The sequence below is a fragment of the Kogia breviceps genome, chromosome 3 (assembly GCF_026419965.1).
Source record: "Kogia breviceps isolate mKogBre1 chromosome 3, mKogBre1 haplotype 1, whole genome shotgun sequence".
In the NCBI taxonomy this organism is placed as follows: domain Eukaryota; kingdom Metazoa; phylum Chordata; class Mammalia; order Artiodactyla; family Physeteridae; genus Kogia; species Kogia breviceps.
In genome coordinates this window covers 85,419,524-85,439,396 of record NC_081312.1, presented here as the reverse complement: position 1 = coordinate 85,439,396, position 19,873 = coordinate 85,419,524, and the positions used below count along the sequence as shown (strand labels likewise).

General features: G+C 48.3%; 1 protein-coding gene across 2 annotated transcripts in view; it reads right to left on the bottom strand.

The window, feature by feature from the left end:
• Positions 1 to 3,761: 3,761 nt before the first annotated feature.
• The window catches only part of RTF1 (RTF1 homolog, Paf1/RNA polymerase II complex component), a 54,358-nt gene continuing 38,246 nt past the window's right edge, over positions 3,762 to 19,873 (bottom strand). Inside the window, exons 7-18 of one of the 2 annotated variants that reach the window (XM_067029013.1) lie at positions 18,400 to 18,535; positions 17,727 to 17,904; positions 16,118 to 16,200; positions 14,856 to 14,943; positions 14,641 to 14,748; positions 13,986 to 14,063; positions 13,339 to 13,460; positions 13,125 to 13,182; positions 12,604 to 12,681; positions 12,016 to 12,111; positions 10,710 to 10,821; positions 3,762 to 5,497 (exon numbers count right to left, since the gene is read on the bottom strand). In XM_067029013.1, coding sequence (XP_066885114.1) covers positions 5,172 to 5,497; positions 10,710 to 10,821; positions 12,016 to 12,111; positions 12,604 to 12,681; positions 13,125 to 13,182; positions 13,339 to 13,460; positions 13,986 to 14,063; positions 14,641 to 14,748; positions 14,856 to 14,943; positions 16,118 to 16,200; positions 17,727 to 17,904; positions 18,400 to 18,535 — 1,463 coding nt within the window. In that variant the 3' untranslated portion in view covers positions 3,762 to 5,171. Of the gene's footprint in view, positions 5,498 to 9,595; positions 10,466 to 10,709; positions 10,822 to 12,015; positions 12,112 to 12,603; positions 12,682 to 13,124; positions 13,183 to 13,338; positions 13,461 to 13,985; positions 14,064 to 14,640; positions 14,749 to 14,855; positions 14,944 to 16,117; positions 16,201 to 17,726; positions 17,905 to 18,399; positions 18,536 to 19,873 lie in introns of those variants that run through there. The other variant, XM_059058043.2, reaches the window with a different exon arrangement.

Here is a 19,873-nt window from a genome sequence, read left to right as displayed (position 1 = left end):
CAGCATCCCTGGCTGCAGGCTGGCAAGGGCTGAGCCCTTCTTCCTCCTTTCCTTTTGGAGTTCGGGGCTTGGAGTCTGCTGTGGGGCTGTAAGCAAGTCATTTCACCTTTTTTTTTTTTTTTTTTTTTTTTTTTTTTTTTTTTTTTTTTGCGGTACGCGGGCCTTTCACCGTTGTGGTCTCTCCCGTTGCGGAGCACAGGCTCCGGACGCGCAGGCTCAGCGTCCATGGCTCACGGGCCCAACCGCTTCGCGGCACGTGGGATCTTCCCGGACCGGGGCACGAACCCGCGTCCCCTGCATCAGCAGGCGGACTCCCAACCACTGCGCCACCAGGGAAGCCCCCATTTCACCTCCTTTGAACTACTGATTCTCCTTGGCAGGGTTGCTGTCCACCTCACAGGACTGATGTGAGAATAAAGTGAAAGATGTGATATCTCTAAAACGTTAGAATCATTTTAGTGTGAGTGGTAGAAAGAGCCAGACTCAGGTTCACCACACCCCAGATGTGATTTTAGGCAGTCTCTTCACCTTTCTAAGTTCCATTTTCTTACTTGTAAATGTAGGAAAACCTCACCTGACCCACAGAGTTGTGGCTGTGAAACTGGGAAGAGGGTGCTAATGGTGGTGAATAATCTCATACACTGCAACGTTCTCAGCAGTGGCATCATAATGGCGGGTCTTTGGTTACTTCGCATGTTAGCGGTCAGCTGAGCTGCAAAGGCTGCTTTGTGTAGAAGTCAGCATTTCCTGTTTTCCCCCAAATGCCATGAGTGAGAATCGCTCATCAGGTGCCCAGTGCCTAGGAGTTACTGGGGGACCTCTGGGGAGACTGCCTTCAGAAGGATGGCCTCTGAGCTGATGAAGGCCAAAAGGAGGAGCTTTCCTTTCATTATCTCCCTTCAGCCAGAATTCAAGGATGGCCCAGGGGGAGAGAAAAGGAGGGTTCAGAGAGACAGTGGGAGCCTTCAGCAAAGAAGAAAGGAGAAGATCCCTGGGGGGGAATTGATGAAGAAGGTAAAAGTGTGGAAGAAAGAGTGGGAGGGGGAGGAAGGAAGAGAAACTGAAGGAATGAAGGAGTGAGAGAAAGAAGGAAATACAGGAGTCTGAATACTTAAGTCCTCTGTGGAGAACCTGGGAAGACACATGGCTATTTCTCTGGGACACAGAAGTCTGCAGGAGCCTGGGTGTTTGGATGAGGGGTGTACTCAAGGGCTTGAAGGCCCAGAAACACCCATGTCTCTTGCTCTCACTTCTCTCCCTCCTTCAGAGCTACCCTGCTTAATGGTGGGAGCTGGGAAGGTACTGCCCTCAGAGAGGAGACTGGGGGTAAATCCAGGGTGGAGAGAGTCAGCAAGGACCTGTCAGAACTGGAAAGGTAGGAAGAGAAGCAAGAGGAGGGAACATGTACTCCACACCTGTGTGCCAGTCAATGGATGGGCAATGTTGGAGGCATGAGCAGGCTGGGAGCTGGTGTCAATCTGGCTGCCACAAGAAAACTCAGGGCAATTCCTTTTTCTTCTTGTATTAGGCAGTTGTCCAAGGCCAGCAACCAAAGAAGAGGTCTTTGCCGTACCTGCCCAGGTGTTCCTCACTGGGAAGGTAAGGGCAAACCTGGGAATTGCATATTGAAATGAGAGTTAATTTCATAGATTTTAGAGTGGGAAGAACTTTTATTTTTATTTTATTTATTTTTGGCTGCATTGTGTCTTTGTTACTGTATGCAGGTTTTCTCTAGTTGTGGGGAGTGGGGGCTACTCTTTGGTGCGGTGCGTGGGCTTCTCATTGCAGTGGTTTCTCTTGTTGCGCAGCACAGGCTCTAGGCATGGGCTTCAGTAGTTGTGGCACGTGGGCTCAGTAGTTGTGGTTCACAGGCTCAGTAGTTGTGGCACACGGGCCCACCTGCTCCGTGGCATGTGGGATCTTCCCAGACCAGGGCTTGAACCCAGAACCCCTGCATTGGCAGGCGGATTCTCAACCACTGCACCAGCAGGGAAGCCCGTATCCTAACTTCTATTCCTGTGCTATGCTCAGTTTCTTAAATTAACAACTTGTAGTTCAGTCCTTAGTTCCTTATCCAGTGAAGGCAGAATCTGCCTCCACCTACCACAGGCAGAAAGCATAAGGGGGCAGGGTTTAGGGGTCCCAATATAGCTGTGGGGCAAGGTCAAAGGGTTCTCATGTCCTCTTAGGTGAGCCAGGAATGACCTTTCAAATCCTGGAATCCTGTTTTTGTGCCTCAGTTTTCCCAGTCCTTGAAGCTGAATAGATGGATCTGAGTAGAGGGGGGTGGAAAAATCAGGTTGACTACTACCTAGGTGGAGGAATGGCCTCCTGTGTGCTGCAAAAAATGGAGGTATGAGGGCAAAGAAGAATGTTTCATGGTTTTGATGGTCATTAGGTGGCTGATCTGAGATGGGCCATGGGAGTCCCTGTGTCTTCTCCACAAGGTCAGCTATGTGTCTGAGGACAGAACTGATCTTTCTTCTTCTTGTGGCCTCTCAGTTCAGGGATCCTCCTGAACCCTAGAGGCCTGCATCCTGGGGTGTCTGAGTCTTCACCCTTCTCCATGTCCTTCAGGACCTATCAGGCATGAGGGCTACATCCCTCCTGGGGGTAACAACCCTGGAGCACAAACGCTGGGGAAGGGGGCGCCTAAAGAATGGGGTGCGTGAGGTGAGGTGCTTCTGGTTTTATTCCCTAGCCTGCCTCATTTTGCTTTGTTCCCCCTCTACGCAACCCACAGGGCAGCACCAGTGGCCCCAGGGGCAGGAGCAAGGTCACCACTCACCATCTCTATGCCAGTTTCTGCTTCCCAAGACCCCGAGGCAGGGCCTCTCACCTGTGGGAGACAGGATGAATGGGCCACTTGTTTTTTGTTGGGTTTTGTGGTTTTTTAACAATATTTATTTATTTATTTATTTATTTAGGCTGTACTGGGTCTTAGTTGCAGCATGTGGGCTCAGGCTTCTCAGTTGCGGCATGCAGGCTCTTAGTTGCGGCATTCAGTATCTAGTTCCCCGACCAGGGATTGAACCCAGGCCCCCTGCATTGGAAGTGTGGAGTCTTAACCACTGGACCACCAGGGAAGTTCCCCACCTGTTTTGTTTGTTTGTTTGTTTGTTTGTTTTGCGGTACGCGGGCCTCTCACTGTTGTGGCCTCTCCCATTGCGGAGCACAGGCTCCGGACACGCAGGCTCAGCGGCCATGGCTCACGGGCCCAGCTGCTCCGCGGGATGTGGGATCTTCCCGGACCGGGGCACGAACCCGTGACCCCTGCATCAGCAGGCAGATTCTCAACAACTGCGCCACCAGGGAAGCCCCACCTGTTGTTTTGAGGGGATGTGAAAGCCTCTCCAGAGAGAGCTGAGCCTCTATGATGTGTGTGTGTGTGTGTGTGTGTGTGTGTGTGTGTGTGCGCGCGCGCGCGTGCATTGGGGAGGCAGGGGGTGGCATATGCTCCTTTAGACCAGGTGGTACAGGGTCTCATTCTAGTCAACAACTCCCAGACATGCTCTGTGGTGCTTAGTGTCCTTCAAGGGACTTTCTGACCCCAGGATTCCAATATTCTGTGACAATACCTATGACTCATTCATCATTTACAGAGCAAACAAACTTTCACTGAGCAGCTGCTATGAACCAGGCATTGTGCTAGATGAAAGGGATACAGGAATGAGTAGCTCCTTACCAGGAGTGGTGGTGGTACATCATTTTACGTTGTCTTCTGATGGAAGGAAGCGAGAAAGGACCCAACAGAAAACAGCTCCCAGGATGATAAATGGCTGTATTTACTGTTTCCGAGGGACTTTCAGGGAGACCTTGGTCTTTCAACGGCTTCATGCAAACAATTCCCCAACCCTGGTCAGTCAGTTGCCCTTCTCTGCCCAGGGCACAGTAGAGAGTGCTGGAGGGCTTCCCAGAGCCAGGGCCCAATGAAAACTTAAAGATGGGGAAGAACTGGAGGTCTCTTTCCTCCTGGAAAGAAAAGTGAACAGCTGTCTTCATTTGACAACCCAAGACTCTTTTCCTTGCCTCCGGGTTTCTCCTCCTCCCCATGCAATCTCTGACCCCATAATTGATAGAAATTGTGGGAATATCCTGGGAATATCTCTGACAGTTTAGCAGGATTTGGGATCTAGCAGCGTTCACTGACCCGCCACCATCTGAATCACTCTCCTCTAAAATGAACAAAATGTGTCACCACGCCTGTGTATGTTCAATAAGAACATTTTCTCTCCTGACACACTTCAGAAACAAGGTTTCCCATCCCTCCCAGGAGCCTGTGTTCCTGTGGTTCTCCCTCCTCCCTCTCTCTAAAACTCAGAACCCTCAGAATCTCTCCCAGTGGCCAAGCGGAGACAGAGGGGATTGGTAGCGTCTGAGGTCAGGGACGCGAGACGCGGCCCCCAGTGTCGAGGCGATTGCTCTAAGAACGTTCGGGGTGCAGTCGTCCTCCATCCCCCACGTCCCTACCAGGGCACTTCTGGAGTCTTGAAACCGCGGGCGGTGGGCGCATCCCCTAATTCCATTTGTGATCTCCGCCTGCCAGCGTGACCTCCACCCCGGGTGCGCGGAGACCGAGCCCACAAAGCCTCCGGTGGCTGGGTGGAACCAGGAGCCACCGGGAAGCTACGAGCACGCCCCCGGGTCCATGGAGCAGATGCCCACTCCGCCTCGGCATTGGCCGCAGGGGCGCCCCACGCCACGCGCCAGGAGCGCGCCTGCGAGCTGAGGCCCCTGCTCCCAACTGTGGGAAGCCGCTGGGACGCGCGCCCGGCAGGGGTCCACACCTAGAGCCGCGAGCGCGCGCACGTGCAGGCGGCGGAGTCTGCCCCGCGCTGCACTCGGACCCGGACTCCAAGGTCGCTGGGACTCCAGTGGGCGAACGGAGGCCGAGGCTGCTGGCTGGTCGGGGCCGTGACACACCGGCCCCGGATGAGGGGATAGCTTCCATCTGCCACAGCTGCTTTTCTCGCGGCCTCAGGTCGAACCTATAGGACGGACAGCTTGGGCTTCTACTGCAAGCGGCGTCCGCACCGCCGGGTCTCATTCCCGCTTGCGCTGCGGTCTTGGGGACACGATGGAGGGGAGAGGTGACATCAGAAGCCCCAGAACGCAGGGGCTCGGGAAGGACGTCGGCTTGCCCCCCTTCCCTCCACCACGTTTATTGGGCGTTAACTAAGTGCTAGGCGGAGGACACTAGTAGCTTCCAGGATGGTGGGGCGGGGGGGGTCGGGGGTCGGGGACTCACAAATAATAACAGTACAGCGTGGTGGGTGCCGCCCTAGGGGAAGCCTAGGTGCTCCCAAACCCAAGTGGGAAGGGGCAATCAGGGAAGGCTTCCTGGAGGAGGTGGCCTTTGAGCGCTGAAGGGTGAAGAGGAGTTCTCCAGGGAAAAATCGGTGGAGATAGACCAGTGCATTCCAGGAGAGGTGAATGTGTTTATGGCTGAGCAAGATGTGGTCTCCACGTGAACTTAGCGAAGCAGGGTCATCGACAGCTAAAAGAGAGAGAGAGAAAAAAAGTGATATTCTGAAGACGGTTATCAAGGCAGTCAGTCATCATGAAACAGATCAGAACTTGGTTGGACTTCTTTACACTTATTTTCTGGTTTGGTACTGTTTTTAATGTTTTAATTACTCTCCGTGGTGGGGGGGAGATCAGGCCTCACAATCTTTCTAAGCCCGCTGGGGCAGTGGCAAGGTGGAGGCCTTCAGAGCCACTGAGGGCTGGGAGTGGGAGGATGCTTTCAGACTGAACTGACCATCAGTAAAGAGGGAGTGTGTTGGGGGCTGGAGAGAATAGCAGCAGCAAATTTGGACCAAAAGGCAGCTGTCTTTCTCTGGACGTTCTCCAGGCCAGCCCCAGCGCCCACTGGAACCTCGATGCGGAGACTGAGTTTCTTGATCCCCAAGGTGGAAGCTGCCGGGAGTCTCTGGGCCAAGTCATGCCCTCTGCCAGCACTCGGGCTGTTCTCCTGTGACTTCCCACCCCTATTTCACCACACTGCCTCTTGCATCCCAACCCCTGCCAGTCTGCCCCAACAGTCTCTCCTGCGAGGCCTAGTGGCCTCTACTCTCACTGACAACAGCATTTATCGAACCCTTATTGAGGAACCCCGCCCCCCAACAGATCTTATATTAAAGATGGGGAACTTGGGCTCAGAAGAGTTAACCAGCTCAGCTCTAGGTCGTTAAGTGGCGGAGCTGGGATATGAACCCTGCGCTGAGCCCGCTTGCCTTGTGGCTTTTAGGCCCTCCCTCTGGTCCAGGGCACAGTCTAGAAGCCCTAGACGTGCCTATGCTCCACTGGCTAAGCCCCTATTCAGGGCCAAGAAACTCTGGCACTGGGGCTGGCCTGGGGAAACTTACAGAGAAGGCAGGCTGCCCCTCTGCCCCCCACCCCCCCGCCTTAGTGCTGCTGTTCCCTCCAACCCTCTGACACTCTCCTCTCCAAGGTAGTTCAGCTGCCCCTTTGGTCAGGGAAGTTACACAAAAAAATCTGAGCTGGAGGTCCATGGCTTCCCCATTCCTGGACACCACTACCCAGGACAGCCAAGGAAAGTCAGCTCCTTCGCTGCCCCAGCTCCAGAAGTCAATGGACCCTGCACCCCTCTCGCCTTTGCATCCCTCCACCTGAGGCAGTCACAAGTGGCTGCCTCACAGCAGGGAACCCTGGGAGATAACTGGACTAGGCTGTCCTCTGCTCAGAATCTCTTCTCTCTAGGCTCCCAGGGAGCCCACTGCTTCTCAAAAATCAGGTGGCTGGGGACTTCCCTGGTGGTGCAGCGGTTAAGAATCTGCCTACCAATGCAGGGGACGTGGGTTCGACCCCTGGTCCGGGAAGATCCCACATGCCGTGGAGCAGCTAAGCCCGTGCGCCACAACTACTGAGCCTGCGCCCTAGAGCCCGTGAGCCACAACCATTGAAGCCCTCACGCCTAGAGCCCATGCTCTGCGACGAGAAGGCACCGCAATGAGAAGCCTGCGCACAGCAATGAAGACCCAACGCAGCCAAAAATAAATAAATAAATAAGTTAAATAAATATATAAACAAAAATCAGGTGGCTGGAGTGATAGAGAGCTTAAGAAAACCTCATGAGATGCAGTTGCTGGGTGAGCCCCAGGGATTCCCAACACCAAAGGCAGGCTTGGACTGGCCTTGTACTATTGTGATTGTCACCTCCACCTTCCCATCTCTAAAGGAGAGTTGATCCAGGATCTTGCTTCCTAGCTAACACATGGTCAGAAAGGTTTGAGACACAGCCTCATGCAGTGCTGGTGGTGAGCCTTACAGATCTCCCCAGCTTGGGCCGTGAGGGAAGGGTATCAGTATTTCCTCCATAGCCACACTCACAGCCCCTGGGCTCCCCCTTCACACTCATGACAGGCTGAAAACAGGTTAACAAAGGAATTGTGGCTTAGCCAACTGAAAGCTGGAAGGACCAGACTCTCCCCAGTGTTAGGCAGTGTATTAGGGGCCCACCTAGTTCTGTTAAAGCTTGGTGATATTATATCTTCCAAAGTAGGAAGTAAACCAGGCCAGTTGGAGGTTGCCTTGGCTCTAGACAACTACTGTCTCAGAGGCTTCTTGGGGAACCAGGTGGCTGAAGACTTGACAACAGACACTTTCACTTCGGGGGTGCAGGGCTAAGAGTAGGGGAAGGAGAGAAACCAAGCGAGAGACTCTCTTGGACTTTTAAAGCATGACTTTGAAAGTTGCCACTCAGAATGCAGTCCTTGGACTAAATCTGATTCCCTTGTTAAAACAGGGCATAAAGTTTATTTACAAGTATCTGTACAGTTTGAGTGACAGGTCAGGACTTCACAGAAACAAAGAAAACAAAAGCATTCTTTTTGAAGGGAAGTTGCAGGCAGTAGACTTTCCCTGCACCTGTCAGAAGCAAGACAAACAGACCTATACATCATGAGCTAGGCATACGGACATTGGCCTTTTTGCTTCTTGCAAGGAAGTGAAAAATGTAGAAAGCAGCCTTAGGTGCCGCACCCTTCAATACTGAAACCACATGGTGGGGCCGGGGTGGAGCAGTGGGCTGCTGCTGCGATTCCCCAGCACAAGAAATACCCTGAACCACCAAGAAGCCCAGCTCGTGGGATAAAGCCAATGCCTGGACCAGATCTCAGTTCAGAGGCCCTGCCTCAGCTGAGACTGCAGACAAGTCCTCAGTCTTGACTCCAATCACCAAGTAGGCTACTCAGGTGACAAGTTAACATTTGGTCTTCTTTGGTTGGCTTTGCTCCCTGCTGTGTTTTGGTGTCTCAGAATGCAAGTTTCTTTAGCTGCATGTGGGGAGGTAGTGGCAAAATGGCTACAGTGTGATGTAGTTTTAATAAAAATTTTATTACACAGCCATAATGTAACCGACACTTCTCCAAATCCAAATGATACTAAATACAGATCTACATGGTGGATCAGAATGACTCCAGCAAATTATATGGATTCTATAATTTCATGTCTTTTAAAACCAGAAAGAAAAAAAAGTCCAAGTTTGTCACTATAGGAGAGGTCCCAGCAGCTTCCAGGACTCCGCTGGAGTCCAGGCAATGTTTAACAGTCTGTGATTCCACATTTACACAATAGTCTATAAAGAGTTTCGGTCAATGGACTATTCAAGTATATATGATTTTAATGAGTCCATCACCACTCCTTTGCCCAACCAAACTGTGTCACAGCCACCACATAGCTGTGTTACAGTCATATTTATCAATTTTACAGACACAATTCTTTTTAAAAACCATCGATTGCTGCTTTTTTCTTTTTTTTAAATAAAAAAAGTATAAACTAAGTTAAAGCAACACTGAGGCTCTACTAAACCCGGAGGAGTTACCAAGTTCATTTTTATGTTTAAAAACAATTCCATGATTTCCCATCATCCCACTTTCTTATAGAAAGTAGGGTGAAGAAATACAAAGCGGGGCTTTGAGATGCCTCTCCCTCTTGTGGGAATCAGCAGCTCTCAGCTGTTCCTTTATCTTAGTTCTTGTTTTATATAGTCAGCTGTACTTTGTTCTGAAAAGACCTGTTAAATGCCACTTTTATTTACACTTGGAGCTTTACACCTGAGAATGATTATCAAGCAGTCAGCTTATCTCTTTGCAAACATTTCATAAAGACATACATACTTCTTTGCTGGCTTCACCCTAGCTGCACAACAATATATATGCTTACCATATATATATGTATACACACACACAAAACTGCACATGCCTGTAACATTTGCAACCTAAATCTTTGTGTTCGTTCTCTCCACATTCATGTTGAATACTTTCTCTTAAAAAACAGAACAAAATATTATTCTTGCTGAAATGGCAAAACAGAATCACTAAGAAGAGACAAGTGCATCGGGTGGGGAACAGACACACTCTACATTCAGCCAGGAAGCTGTGGGCTATACACATGGGCTGAGCAAGACACCTGCACTGCCCTCCCTGGTACCTGGCTGTGGGCTTCCCTCCCACCTGCCAGGACACAGCCGACAGGGCAGGGGCCAAACTGGGGAGATTTCTCCAAGGTGGGGAGGTGATGGGGAAGAGGAGGTGGGGGAGGGGAAGTTACACAGCTACAGCAGTCAGGCCTGTTTAGTAAGAAGAATCACATTTAATGAGTTTCTTTCTTGCAGTTTCAGATGCTCAAGTACAGCTGAAAAATATCTGAAACAGCTATAGACCCATGACAGACTGATACAAAGAGTACTGCATTTTTAAAAAATGATAAAAAAATCCACACACAGACACATACACACATACACACTCTCTCTCAAATAGACCCCCCTCCCTCCCCACAAATGTACACTTTTTGGAAACTAAACTGGTTTTGAAAACCCTTCTTCCGCAGAGATGGGAAGAAGAGAAAGATGAGGAGAGAGGAAGGAGGACTGCAGGTGCCCAGTCCCCACTCCCTCCAGAGGGTCAGGTGCCAAATGTTCAATGGTTGGATCCAAGGCAGTCCATAGAGGAGGCTGCCCAGTGCTGCTGCTATCACCGCCAGGGGCTCCAGCAAGAATCCCAGCTCCACGGTAACACTGAATGCGTGCAGAGTGGCCAATGAACTGTGCTGGTTTAAAAAAAAAAAAAAAAAAAAGGCAAACACAAATCTAAAGACATGGATAAAGCCCAAGAGAGCCCAGGTTCACACTGGGTGGGGCCTGGGGGTTGGTGGGAGATGTTGCAGACAAGGGAAGTCTATACAGCAAATGGTTTATATTACAGATGACTGGCAGCTTAGAGTCTCTTCCCAGTTCTACTGCTGCTCCAGCCCAGTGAGGGCAAATCAAAGGAAAAGAGGAAAGGTGGGACACCGTGATGGGGCATGCAGGGTCAGAAGCAGCAGGCTGGGTGCGCTCAAATAAGCCCTCGTCGTTTTTTGTAGTCTTCCAAGTTCAGAGATCTCCTTGGAGCTCCATCCTTGGCTGGCGGAGCCTTGGAGGTGATGGCCAAAGCCTTTGACTCTATGGGAAAGAAGAGGCAAATCGGCATCTGAGGTCCTTTGGTCTTGTGCTTCACTCCTTCAGGTAGACTTCCTTACTGTCCCTGTTCCTTCTCAAAACAGACCTGCAGCCTGTCTTACTCTGGTCTCCATAAATACTGGTAAGCCAACACCCCCATTTCTTCCCTAAAATCGGGCCTCCTTGCTGGCTGAGAGCCATGGAGCCACGTGGTCCTTGCTCATCACCAATCTGCACCTTCACCTACCTGAGCTGGGAACTTGTAAATCAATCTTCACATCGAAATCATGTACTTTGAACAAGTCTTCTGAGAGGTCACTGGCTGACTTAGAATTCAAATCTTTATCCTTTCCCTGACCCTGAAATGCGAAGAGAAAAAGTAATTACGAAAGTATAAATGCAAGTGGACTTCAAGAAGCAGCAACCACTAATGGTAAAGGCTCCTGCTCAAGTTCATTAGATCTTCCTACTAAGGCCCTTTTCTTTTTTTTTTTTTGCGGTATGCGGGCCTCTCACTGTTGTGGCCTCTCCCATTGCGGAGCACAGGCTGCGGACGCGCAGGCTCAACGGCCATGGTTCACAGGCCCAGCCGCTCCACGGCATGTGGGATCTTCCCGGACCAGGGCACGAACCCGTGTCTCCTGCATCGGCAGGCGGATTCTCAACCACTGCGCCACCAGGGAAGCCCCCTAAGGCCCTTTTCTGATTCCTTCTCTCAAAGGAAGGACAGGAGAGGCCATGAAGAGGTTTCTTTTCTGAGCCTAAAAGAGGAGAGGGAAGGGAAGGCTCATGACTGTGGTGTGAGGGAGAAAGGGTGGGCTTAAGACAACAAGCCACCTCTGACCCAAGATTTTAGGAATTCCTGGAACAGTTTGGGCTCCTCAGGAAAAGGCAGAAAATGGCTTCTAAACGAGCAGTTTCTCTTGGTTTAACATTTTATTTATTTTTTTTATTTATTTATTTTTTTGTGGTACGCGGGCCCCTCACTGCTGCGGCCTCTCCCATTGCGGAGCACAGGCTCCGGACGCGCAGGCTCAGCGGCCATGGCTCACGGGCCCAGCTGCTCCGCGGCATGTGGGATCTTCCCGGACCGAGGCACAAACCCACGTCCCCTGCATCGGCAGGCGGACTCTCAACCATTGTGCCACCAGGGAAGCCCTTGGTTTAACATTTTAGTTTTCAAAGAGCTTTCACTTTTACAACTGCCTCATCCTTACACATCAACTACTCCTTCTAATTGTCCTATGAGTTAAATAAGCAGGGTATATAATATTACCCCCACTTTACGTATGAGAAAATGTGGATTAGAGGGCTAGAGGTCAGTTGCCTAAAGCCATAGTCAAGGCCTCCATTAAATGTAGTGGTGTTGGGTTTAGAATTTAGGTCATCTGACCAGAATTCAGTAGTTGTTTATTACATTTGTAAATAATGAGGATGGAGAAAGGACTGCAAGTGGGACGCCATGTTCCTCCAGGTGGGGACGATCAAACCTGACCCAGGAAGTGCCTGTTCTGGTGTCTGGACGAGCGGCCAAGCTCCAGTAGTATACTTGCCTTGCTCATTTCCTTTGGAGCATCTGGTAACACTCCAGAACCGTATTTTGCGTTCAGCTGGGCCAATATGGCAGCTTGAACAGCTGGGTCTCTGGACTGAGAGAGAATGCAAGTTATTTTAGAGATTGTTCAACACTCACACAGTCCTACCACCAGCTTCTGTCCGTCCACCCCCCCCACCCTGCCACTACCACCACTAACATCACAGGCACCACAGTGGGCCCATCAGCAGATCAGTGGGGTTTTCCTCCGGGCTGCAAAAAGGGGCCATTAAACGCTTTGAAGCCCAGACCAGATGGGCCCTAGCTCGGTGCTTCATCCTACACATTCCTCACCTCTGATGCACCGGTAAACCTGCCCTGGCATAGGCGGTTAGTCCATAGGTTTCTACAAATCCATGCCAGGTTTTCACTACCTGTATGTCCTACAGTAAGATAAAAAAAGGAAGTATCCAGACCCAAGAGTTTGAGGCAAGCAAATCCCACTAAGACAACATTATTTTTAACTTCTTTATTAATCTCCTAATGGAATTCATTTTATGCCCCAGAATCTAGGTCCTGACTAAAAACGTCCTCTTTAGGCACTCACATTAGAAACGATGGTAGGTTTACACTGTCGCCTGGTAAAAGGATCCATCTGTTGGTTTTTCATGTTGTGACTTTCAGCCTGAAACAGAGAGCATGTATTACAGAACTGTTATCTCCTGCCCCCCCCGCCTCCCATTCATCATAAGTTTACATATAAATGACAGTCTGCAAGGTCCTGAAAAAAGTCAAAGGCTGTCTATCATCCTTTTCCCTTTAAGAACACCAGAGTAGATTACAGGGGCAACGACCAAAAGAAAAAGACTGGAAATCGATAAAAATGAATACGCATGGGGTAGAATCTAAAGATGGGGAGGGATAAGACAGGGCAGAAGACTGCTGCTTTTTATTATTAATTAATAACATATGGTTTTAAGTGTGCCTACAGAGAAACTATGTGTATGTTAAGTATACACATTACTTCAATAATTGGAAGCAAAACTCAAGCAAGATACAGAAAAGATTACACATTGTTTTATTAATTAAAATTATTTTCAGTGATCCAGATAAAGTTGTCTTACTCACCACAAGGGCCTTCTCAGACTCCACGATGTTCCACTCCCGGTTCCGCTGGTTGATGTAACTGTGGGGTGAGTAAGAGGCATGAGTCAGTGGGCTGTGAAAGGAGGGAGGGGACCACTGAGTCCTCACCCCGGAGATAACATGGAGCCACTGGAGCACAGTGCGTGCAAGGCCACAGGCTCGCCTGATAATTGTGGACCAAGCATCTGTAACTCACCTGATAGCAGATATGTTCTTGGTCCGCTGGCGGTCCAGGGCCTCTGCTCGTTCCTCCAGCTCGTTCAGCTGGTCTTGGATTTGTTTGGCCTTGTCCTGATCCCCCAGGTCCTCGGCCATGGCCTGCACATAGAGAGACATGTGAGATTTTGGCTATGACTGGCTCTATATCAAGTGTCCCATTACTTCCAGCATAGGCAAGATACCTCACATGATGAACAAATGACAGGAGGTGTGAAAGGGTACTGAAAACAAACACTGTAGAACCCAGGCCCCACATGGCTAACTCAGCCTAACAAGGTTCACCCCACCCTGGTGTGAAGAATGGAAAACCACCCACCGCAGCTGGGCTTGGCAATATCATTCGTCTGTTCAGACCCAGTGCTGATACTACCCTGGGGTCTATCTTATTACACATGAAAATAAAGTGACTAGAAAGTGAGGAAAATGGAACAAGCAAGATCAGTTTCAATTTATAGAAAGGAAAACAGCCAAAGGATGCTGCTCAGGTGCCAAGAAAGCACTGTTGCTTACATTTGAGCCCAGCATTTTCTCCCAATCCTGCCACTAACTTGACAGACGGTGAACAAGTTTGATTTCCACATCTCCTTACAGGACAGGGAGAGAGGTTCAACCACAATTCCTCACCTTTTCCTTTAGGAGCTGCGTTTTCTTCATAGCATAGTTGGGTGGAGCTTTCCTGAATCTTTCTTTCTCTTTTACAATCTGTACGAGAGGAGATACCAGCAGTGAGGTATTTCTAAACTAGTTTTGTCGCAAGATAGGTGAGCCCATTTTGGAGGTAAGCAGCTAGTTAAACGGGGGCTGCTCTTCCTATAGCAGTGCCATGCCCCACAGAGAGAGCAAGTTCATTCCAAGGGATACTATGCTGCTTCTGGGGTCACGGAGATTCTTCTGGGATAGTGGGAAGAAACATGCACCAATAAACAGCAGCAGCTCAAGGACCTTGTACTGTCAGGCTAGCCACTGTCCAAGAGAACAGAGATCAAAGAATTTTACCAAAATGTCTTGGAAAAAGAAAACTCTTTAAGGACCAAGGCTAGAAGAATACAGATCCCTGAACCCTGAATACACTTCCTTAGTCTATGACTTCAAGTGAGAATGTATGGAGAAAATCTTGATGAACTATAAATAATAAGGTAGCGATATTAGTATTCCCTCTTCCTCATGCAACAGTAGCAGAGCCAAAAATGTCAAGATACAGGAAAGAAAAGAAAGGCATGATCTTCTCTAACACTGGTTCTTGATGAGCCTCCGGACTCTGGGGTACCAGGTTTCTTACCTCTTCAATGTCCTGGTCATTGAATTTATAATTAAGAGCTTCTTTAATAGATAATTCCTTCTTATTGATTTCATCTAGAGTGGGCAACTGCATGCCAGCAGAGAACATCTGGACAAAAACAGGATAAAAGGTTATTTATGATAAAGGGTTTTGGAAAGAGGCTCTCTCAGTGTTTTCATCAACAACTGCTAGGGAGGTGCTGTCTGTCTACTTACTGCTTCTTTCCACTTCATGAATTCGCTTTCAGTGAACTCTTGGTTTGAGACAAACTCTAGGCGGAACACTCGCTGGTCACTGCCATGCCTACACAAAAAAGAGCAGCTTCAGGAATGGGTATGTTGACTGCAGTGCCAGAAGAGCAACCCCACCAGACTGTACACCACCTGTCTCTGTGGGTTTCCATCCTAGCTACCCTTTAGAATCATCTAGGAATATTTGCAAAACTTCTAGTGCCAAAGCACCATTCTAGATCAACTGAATCAGAATCTCTGGGAGTAGGAACCAGGCACTGAAATTGCACACACAAAAAACCCCTCCCAGGTTGTTCTAACGGGCAGCAGGGATTAATAATCAAAGTGAGCCCTGGAAACAAGTGGATTTGGCCAGTGCTTCAAAAGTCCATTTACAATAAAATCCATCACAGTCAACTGGCATCAAGAATATGAAATATTAATTACATAGATATCTGAATGACAAGGAAGCTCTATCCCTAGAGAGAAAGAACACTGCGTTCTACTGACTCCTATGCTGGCCACGTGAGTCAGTGCCATCCTCCCAGAGACGGTCACTCTCAGCACATCATGGCTGCTGCCCACCCCACCTGGCTCTTTTCAAACAGTCCAGGAGAAATGATGGGAATGGGAGAAGGGAACAGAGAGACCAGAGAGGCCAAATAAGGCCATGTCAGAGCCGTGTCTATGACCCACTATTTGCAGTCACCTGGCAAGCTACTTCTATTCCTTCCCATATAGGGCCTTTAGAATTTTCAGGCTCCAAAAGGGTAAGGATTTGTGTGTGTATTTTGTTCTCGCTTCTATCCTGATGCCTAGAACTGTGGCATGTAGCCAGCATTCAGTCAATATCATGTTATTGAAGCAGAAACCAAGTCCAAAAAGGTAAACTGGCTTGTGAAAGATCAAGTTAGTTAGTGATGGAGCCAGGACCAGAAGCAGGCCTCCTGACCATGCTCACCGAGGAATGCCTGCAGGATTCTGGGAGGAGGGGGTCTCGCAATCTAACATTTTCCTTCTATGTGTCCCACCACTCCATATCCCTGACTTCCCCCCCCATGAGAGAGATATATCCTACTTTCCCTATAGGCAAAGGCAGAATAAAGTTTCCCTCCAAGTCCCCTGTGGGGATAACACAAACAGTATTACTGTAACAAGAAACATCACACTGGGAGTGAATAACAGCCCCAACAGGCAGTGCCTGTTTGCAGCAGGGGCAGAAGCTGCCATGGAAGCACCTCTCCTACCGTAGCTGTAGCCCTTTGTTGGTTCTGGTGCCACCAAGCTGGTAAACTTTGGCGGTTTCCACTACACCCGTGATCTCAGCAACCTAAGTGAGGACAGAGACAACAATCACAACAGACTCTTTCAGAGCTCTCCACCCCACTCTCTGGCTCCATGTGCATGAGTGCATATGAGTGACCCTGCACTGAGAGAAGCCCACAGCTGCCAGGTGTTCTGGGCACCTTTCTCGGGCTTAGAACTCAGACGGCCAGGCACCTGTGCCCAGAGTTAAGCAAATGCCAGGCGAGGAGGCAGTTAGCCTGGTGGGGCATTGGAAGCTTCCCCTCCAACTTAATTCTACCTTACTAAGGGGTGCACCTGGATATCAGAGGTCAGTTTTATCAGTCAAGTGTGAAGACCATGAGGTCTGTTTCTGTTGCCTAGGTTTCTGGGACATGGCATGGCCCCTGGTACTCACAGAAGGAGGCAAAACACATGTTAAAACCAAACAACCCAGAACAAAACAAACAAAAACAAAAAGAAAAAAAAATCAAACAGCTATGTTCTAGTCATCTAGACCATAGAAGCAGAGCTGGAACTCACAAAGTAATCTCTATTAGGTTGGAGGGTGCTGTTTTAAAAAAATAAATTTATTTATTTATTTTTGGCAGCATCAGGTCTTTGTTGCTGTGTGCGGTCTTTTCCTAGTTGCAGCGAGTGCGGTCTACTCTTCGTTGAGGTGCGCGGGCTTCTCACTGCGATGGCTTCTCTTTGTTGCGGAGCATGGGCTTCAGTAGTTGTGGTGGTGCACAGGCTTAGCTGCTCCACAGCATGTGGGATCTTCCCGGACTAAGGCTCGAACCCGTGTCCCCTCCATTGGCAGGCAGATTCTCTCTCTCTTTTTTTAAAAGTAATTAATTAATTTTTGGCTGCGTTGGGTCTTTTGTTGCTGCGCATGGGCTTTTCTCTAGTTGCGGAGAGCAGGGGCTACTCTTCGTTGTGGTGACCAGGCTTCTCACTGTGGTGGCTTCTCTTGTAGTGGAGCACGGGCTCTAGGTGCACAGGTTTCTGTAGCTGTGGCTTGCAGGCTCTAGAGTGCAAGCTCAGCAGTTGCGGCACACAGGCTTCGTTGTTCCATGGAATGTGGAATCTTCCAGGACCAGGGCTCGAACCTGCGTCCCCCGTGCTGGCAGGCGGATTCTTAACCACTGTGCCACCAGGGAAGTCCCTGTTTGTCATTTTTCAAACCTCAATATAACTCCCTGTTCCAGAAGTCACTTAGTATGTAACATGGAAATTTTTCATTTATTTATTTTTCAAATGAACAAATCTTCCAGATTACATAACTCTTGAAAAATACTTCATAAGTGTCTGCCTTCGCACATCTACATGGAAGGAGGATAGAGAAAATTGTTCTAAATCTAAACCCTTGGGCTCCAAGTACTCCTCCTAGCAGGAGGTCACAATAGATCTCTGGTTGGCTCAGACTGTCACTGTTCTAAGGGCATCTCAATTGGAGTCTATTTTCCCATCAAATGGGGAAAGTGACAGATTTGTTCAGTAGTTCCTACTCCTAGCTAAGAATCATTATATTTAAAATATGGACAATTGTCCAAGGAAAGAAATACTAACCCGGTAAACTGGTTTGCTGTTGTGGTTTCCAATGCCAATCCGTACAAAACATCCTGTGACAGTTTTAGCAAAGAAGGGCATGTGACACCAACGTTCCAGCTTATGCCGTGATAATCGAACCCGATTCAGTTCCTCCGGTAAGGAGACCGGTTGTGATTTTGGAGGGATCTCTTCTTTCCTGTGAGGAACAAAGGACACTGGGAAAAATGTGCATCATAAAAACAGATCAAGGTAAATAAATAATACCAACTTCTTAAAACTTAACCGAAGTATGTGTGATTTCACACAGTAGGAGACATAAATGAAGCAACAGGAGAGTGAGAATAGAATCCTATTCCTAACCAGTAGTGTGAACTGTCTGAAATGAGGCTGCCATCCCAGATAACCTATCAGACTAGGAAAACTAATGGAAGCTCCTGGCCAATCTGAGGGTGACATGAAGGCAGCTCCTACCCACCTGGCCCTGATGAAATGTTCAGGGGTACAGGTTAAGAGCCAACAGCAGAAGTATACGTTTGGGCTGATGTGCTGGGGAACCCAGCTCGGCAATTCAGGGTACAGAACCAAACCAAAGTTCGTCACCCGAACAGGGGAAATTTGGAAACTATACTATAAGCCTTTCCCCAAAGAACCCACCTATCCTGACTACTAGACCAAAATGTACACAGCTTACTCCTCTTCTTCATCAGATGACGATGTTCGAGATGAGCGGTCTGACTTTTCACTGGACTTGTCATCTTCCTCCTCCTCCTCATCGTCAGAGTACACCTCACTGGTTTTTAATGGCTGTTTCTTGGCAAGGAGCTCAGCTTAAAAAAAGAGGAAATGTTTACCTAGATTCTCTCAATAAGAAGCTGAAACATCTTTCATCCCTGAAAAAGAACTGGAACATGGAAAAGGACTCAATAGACAGCTCCATCCTCTCTGGCCTGGTTTGTGATTACTTGTGTTAACAAGTGCGTTAACCAGGAAGTTTAAGTCACACCAAATGTCAAGCCACAGGAGACAAAAAAAAGGGCTGGAAGACTGTCACTAAGTGGGCAAAAAGGGTCACCAACTCTACTGACAGTTGTCTTTTATTTTTCTCAAGGCACTTGAAGATTGGCAGGAAAATTGGGGAAAAACTTAAGATGTCTTCATAAAGTCTTTCAGGAAAAACTTACTTTGAGTTTACAGTACTATTTGTAATAGCAGGAGACTGAAAACAACCCAAATGTCCACAAAGGGGAGTAGCTGAATCACCTCTAGCACATCCACCCAATGAACTACGCTGCAGCTGTAAAAAAGGAAACAGCCAAGCCTTACGCTGCATCCTGAGTCAGAAAATGTTTTAAATGAACACATAAATATTTTTAGGATAGGCTTTATATGGTCACTGTATCAACTACTCAACTTTGCTACTGTAGACAGAAAGTAGTCACAATTATGAAAAAATGGGCATCACTGTATTCCAATAAAATTATTTATAAAAACAGGTAGTCTACTAACCATTGCTCAACATAAAAACTAAGGAGTTATCTTTAGAATATATGGTTAAGTGAAAAAAGCAAGGCAGAGAGAAGTGTGTATAATGCACTAACAATCTAAGATGGAAGGTGAATCTATGTCCTTTTGTTTAAAAAATGAAAGGGAAGGATGTAAAAATAATTTTTTTAAGTGGTCTTCTACTATGGGAGGGAGGCAAGGGGTGAAAGAGAATGCCATAGATGCTAAATTTCTCTGAATATACCTTGCTTAGTAGATTTGATTTTGTAACCTTGCATCGTGTATAATCGTAGAACAGAATAAGTCATCTCTACAGATCACAAGCAAAATAAAACAAAGTACTCATTTGATGGCACAACCACACAAAAAAAACAACTATAACAAGTGTTTTGTGTTGGTTTTTTTTTTGACTGTGGGGCTTGCAAGATCTCATTCCCCTGGTCAGGGATTGAACCCAGGCCACGGCAGTTAATGCGCTGAATCCTAACCACTAGACAATCAGGGAACTCCCAACAAGTGACTTTAAAACATAGTCATTCAAAAGACAGACATACAGACCAATGAAATAGAGAGCCCAGAAATAAACCCTTGCATATATGGTCAGATGATTTCCAACAAGGGTGTCAAGACCAATCAATAGGGAAATGACAGTCATTTCAAAA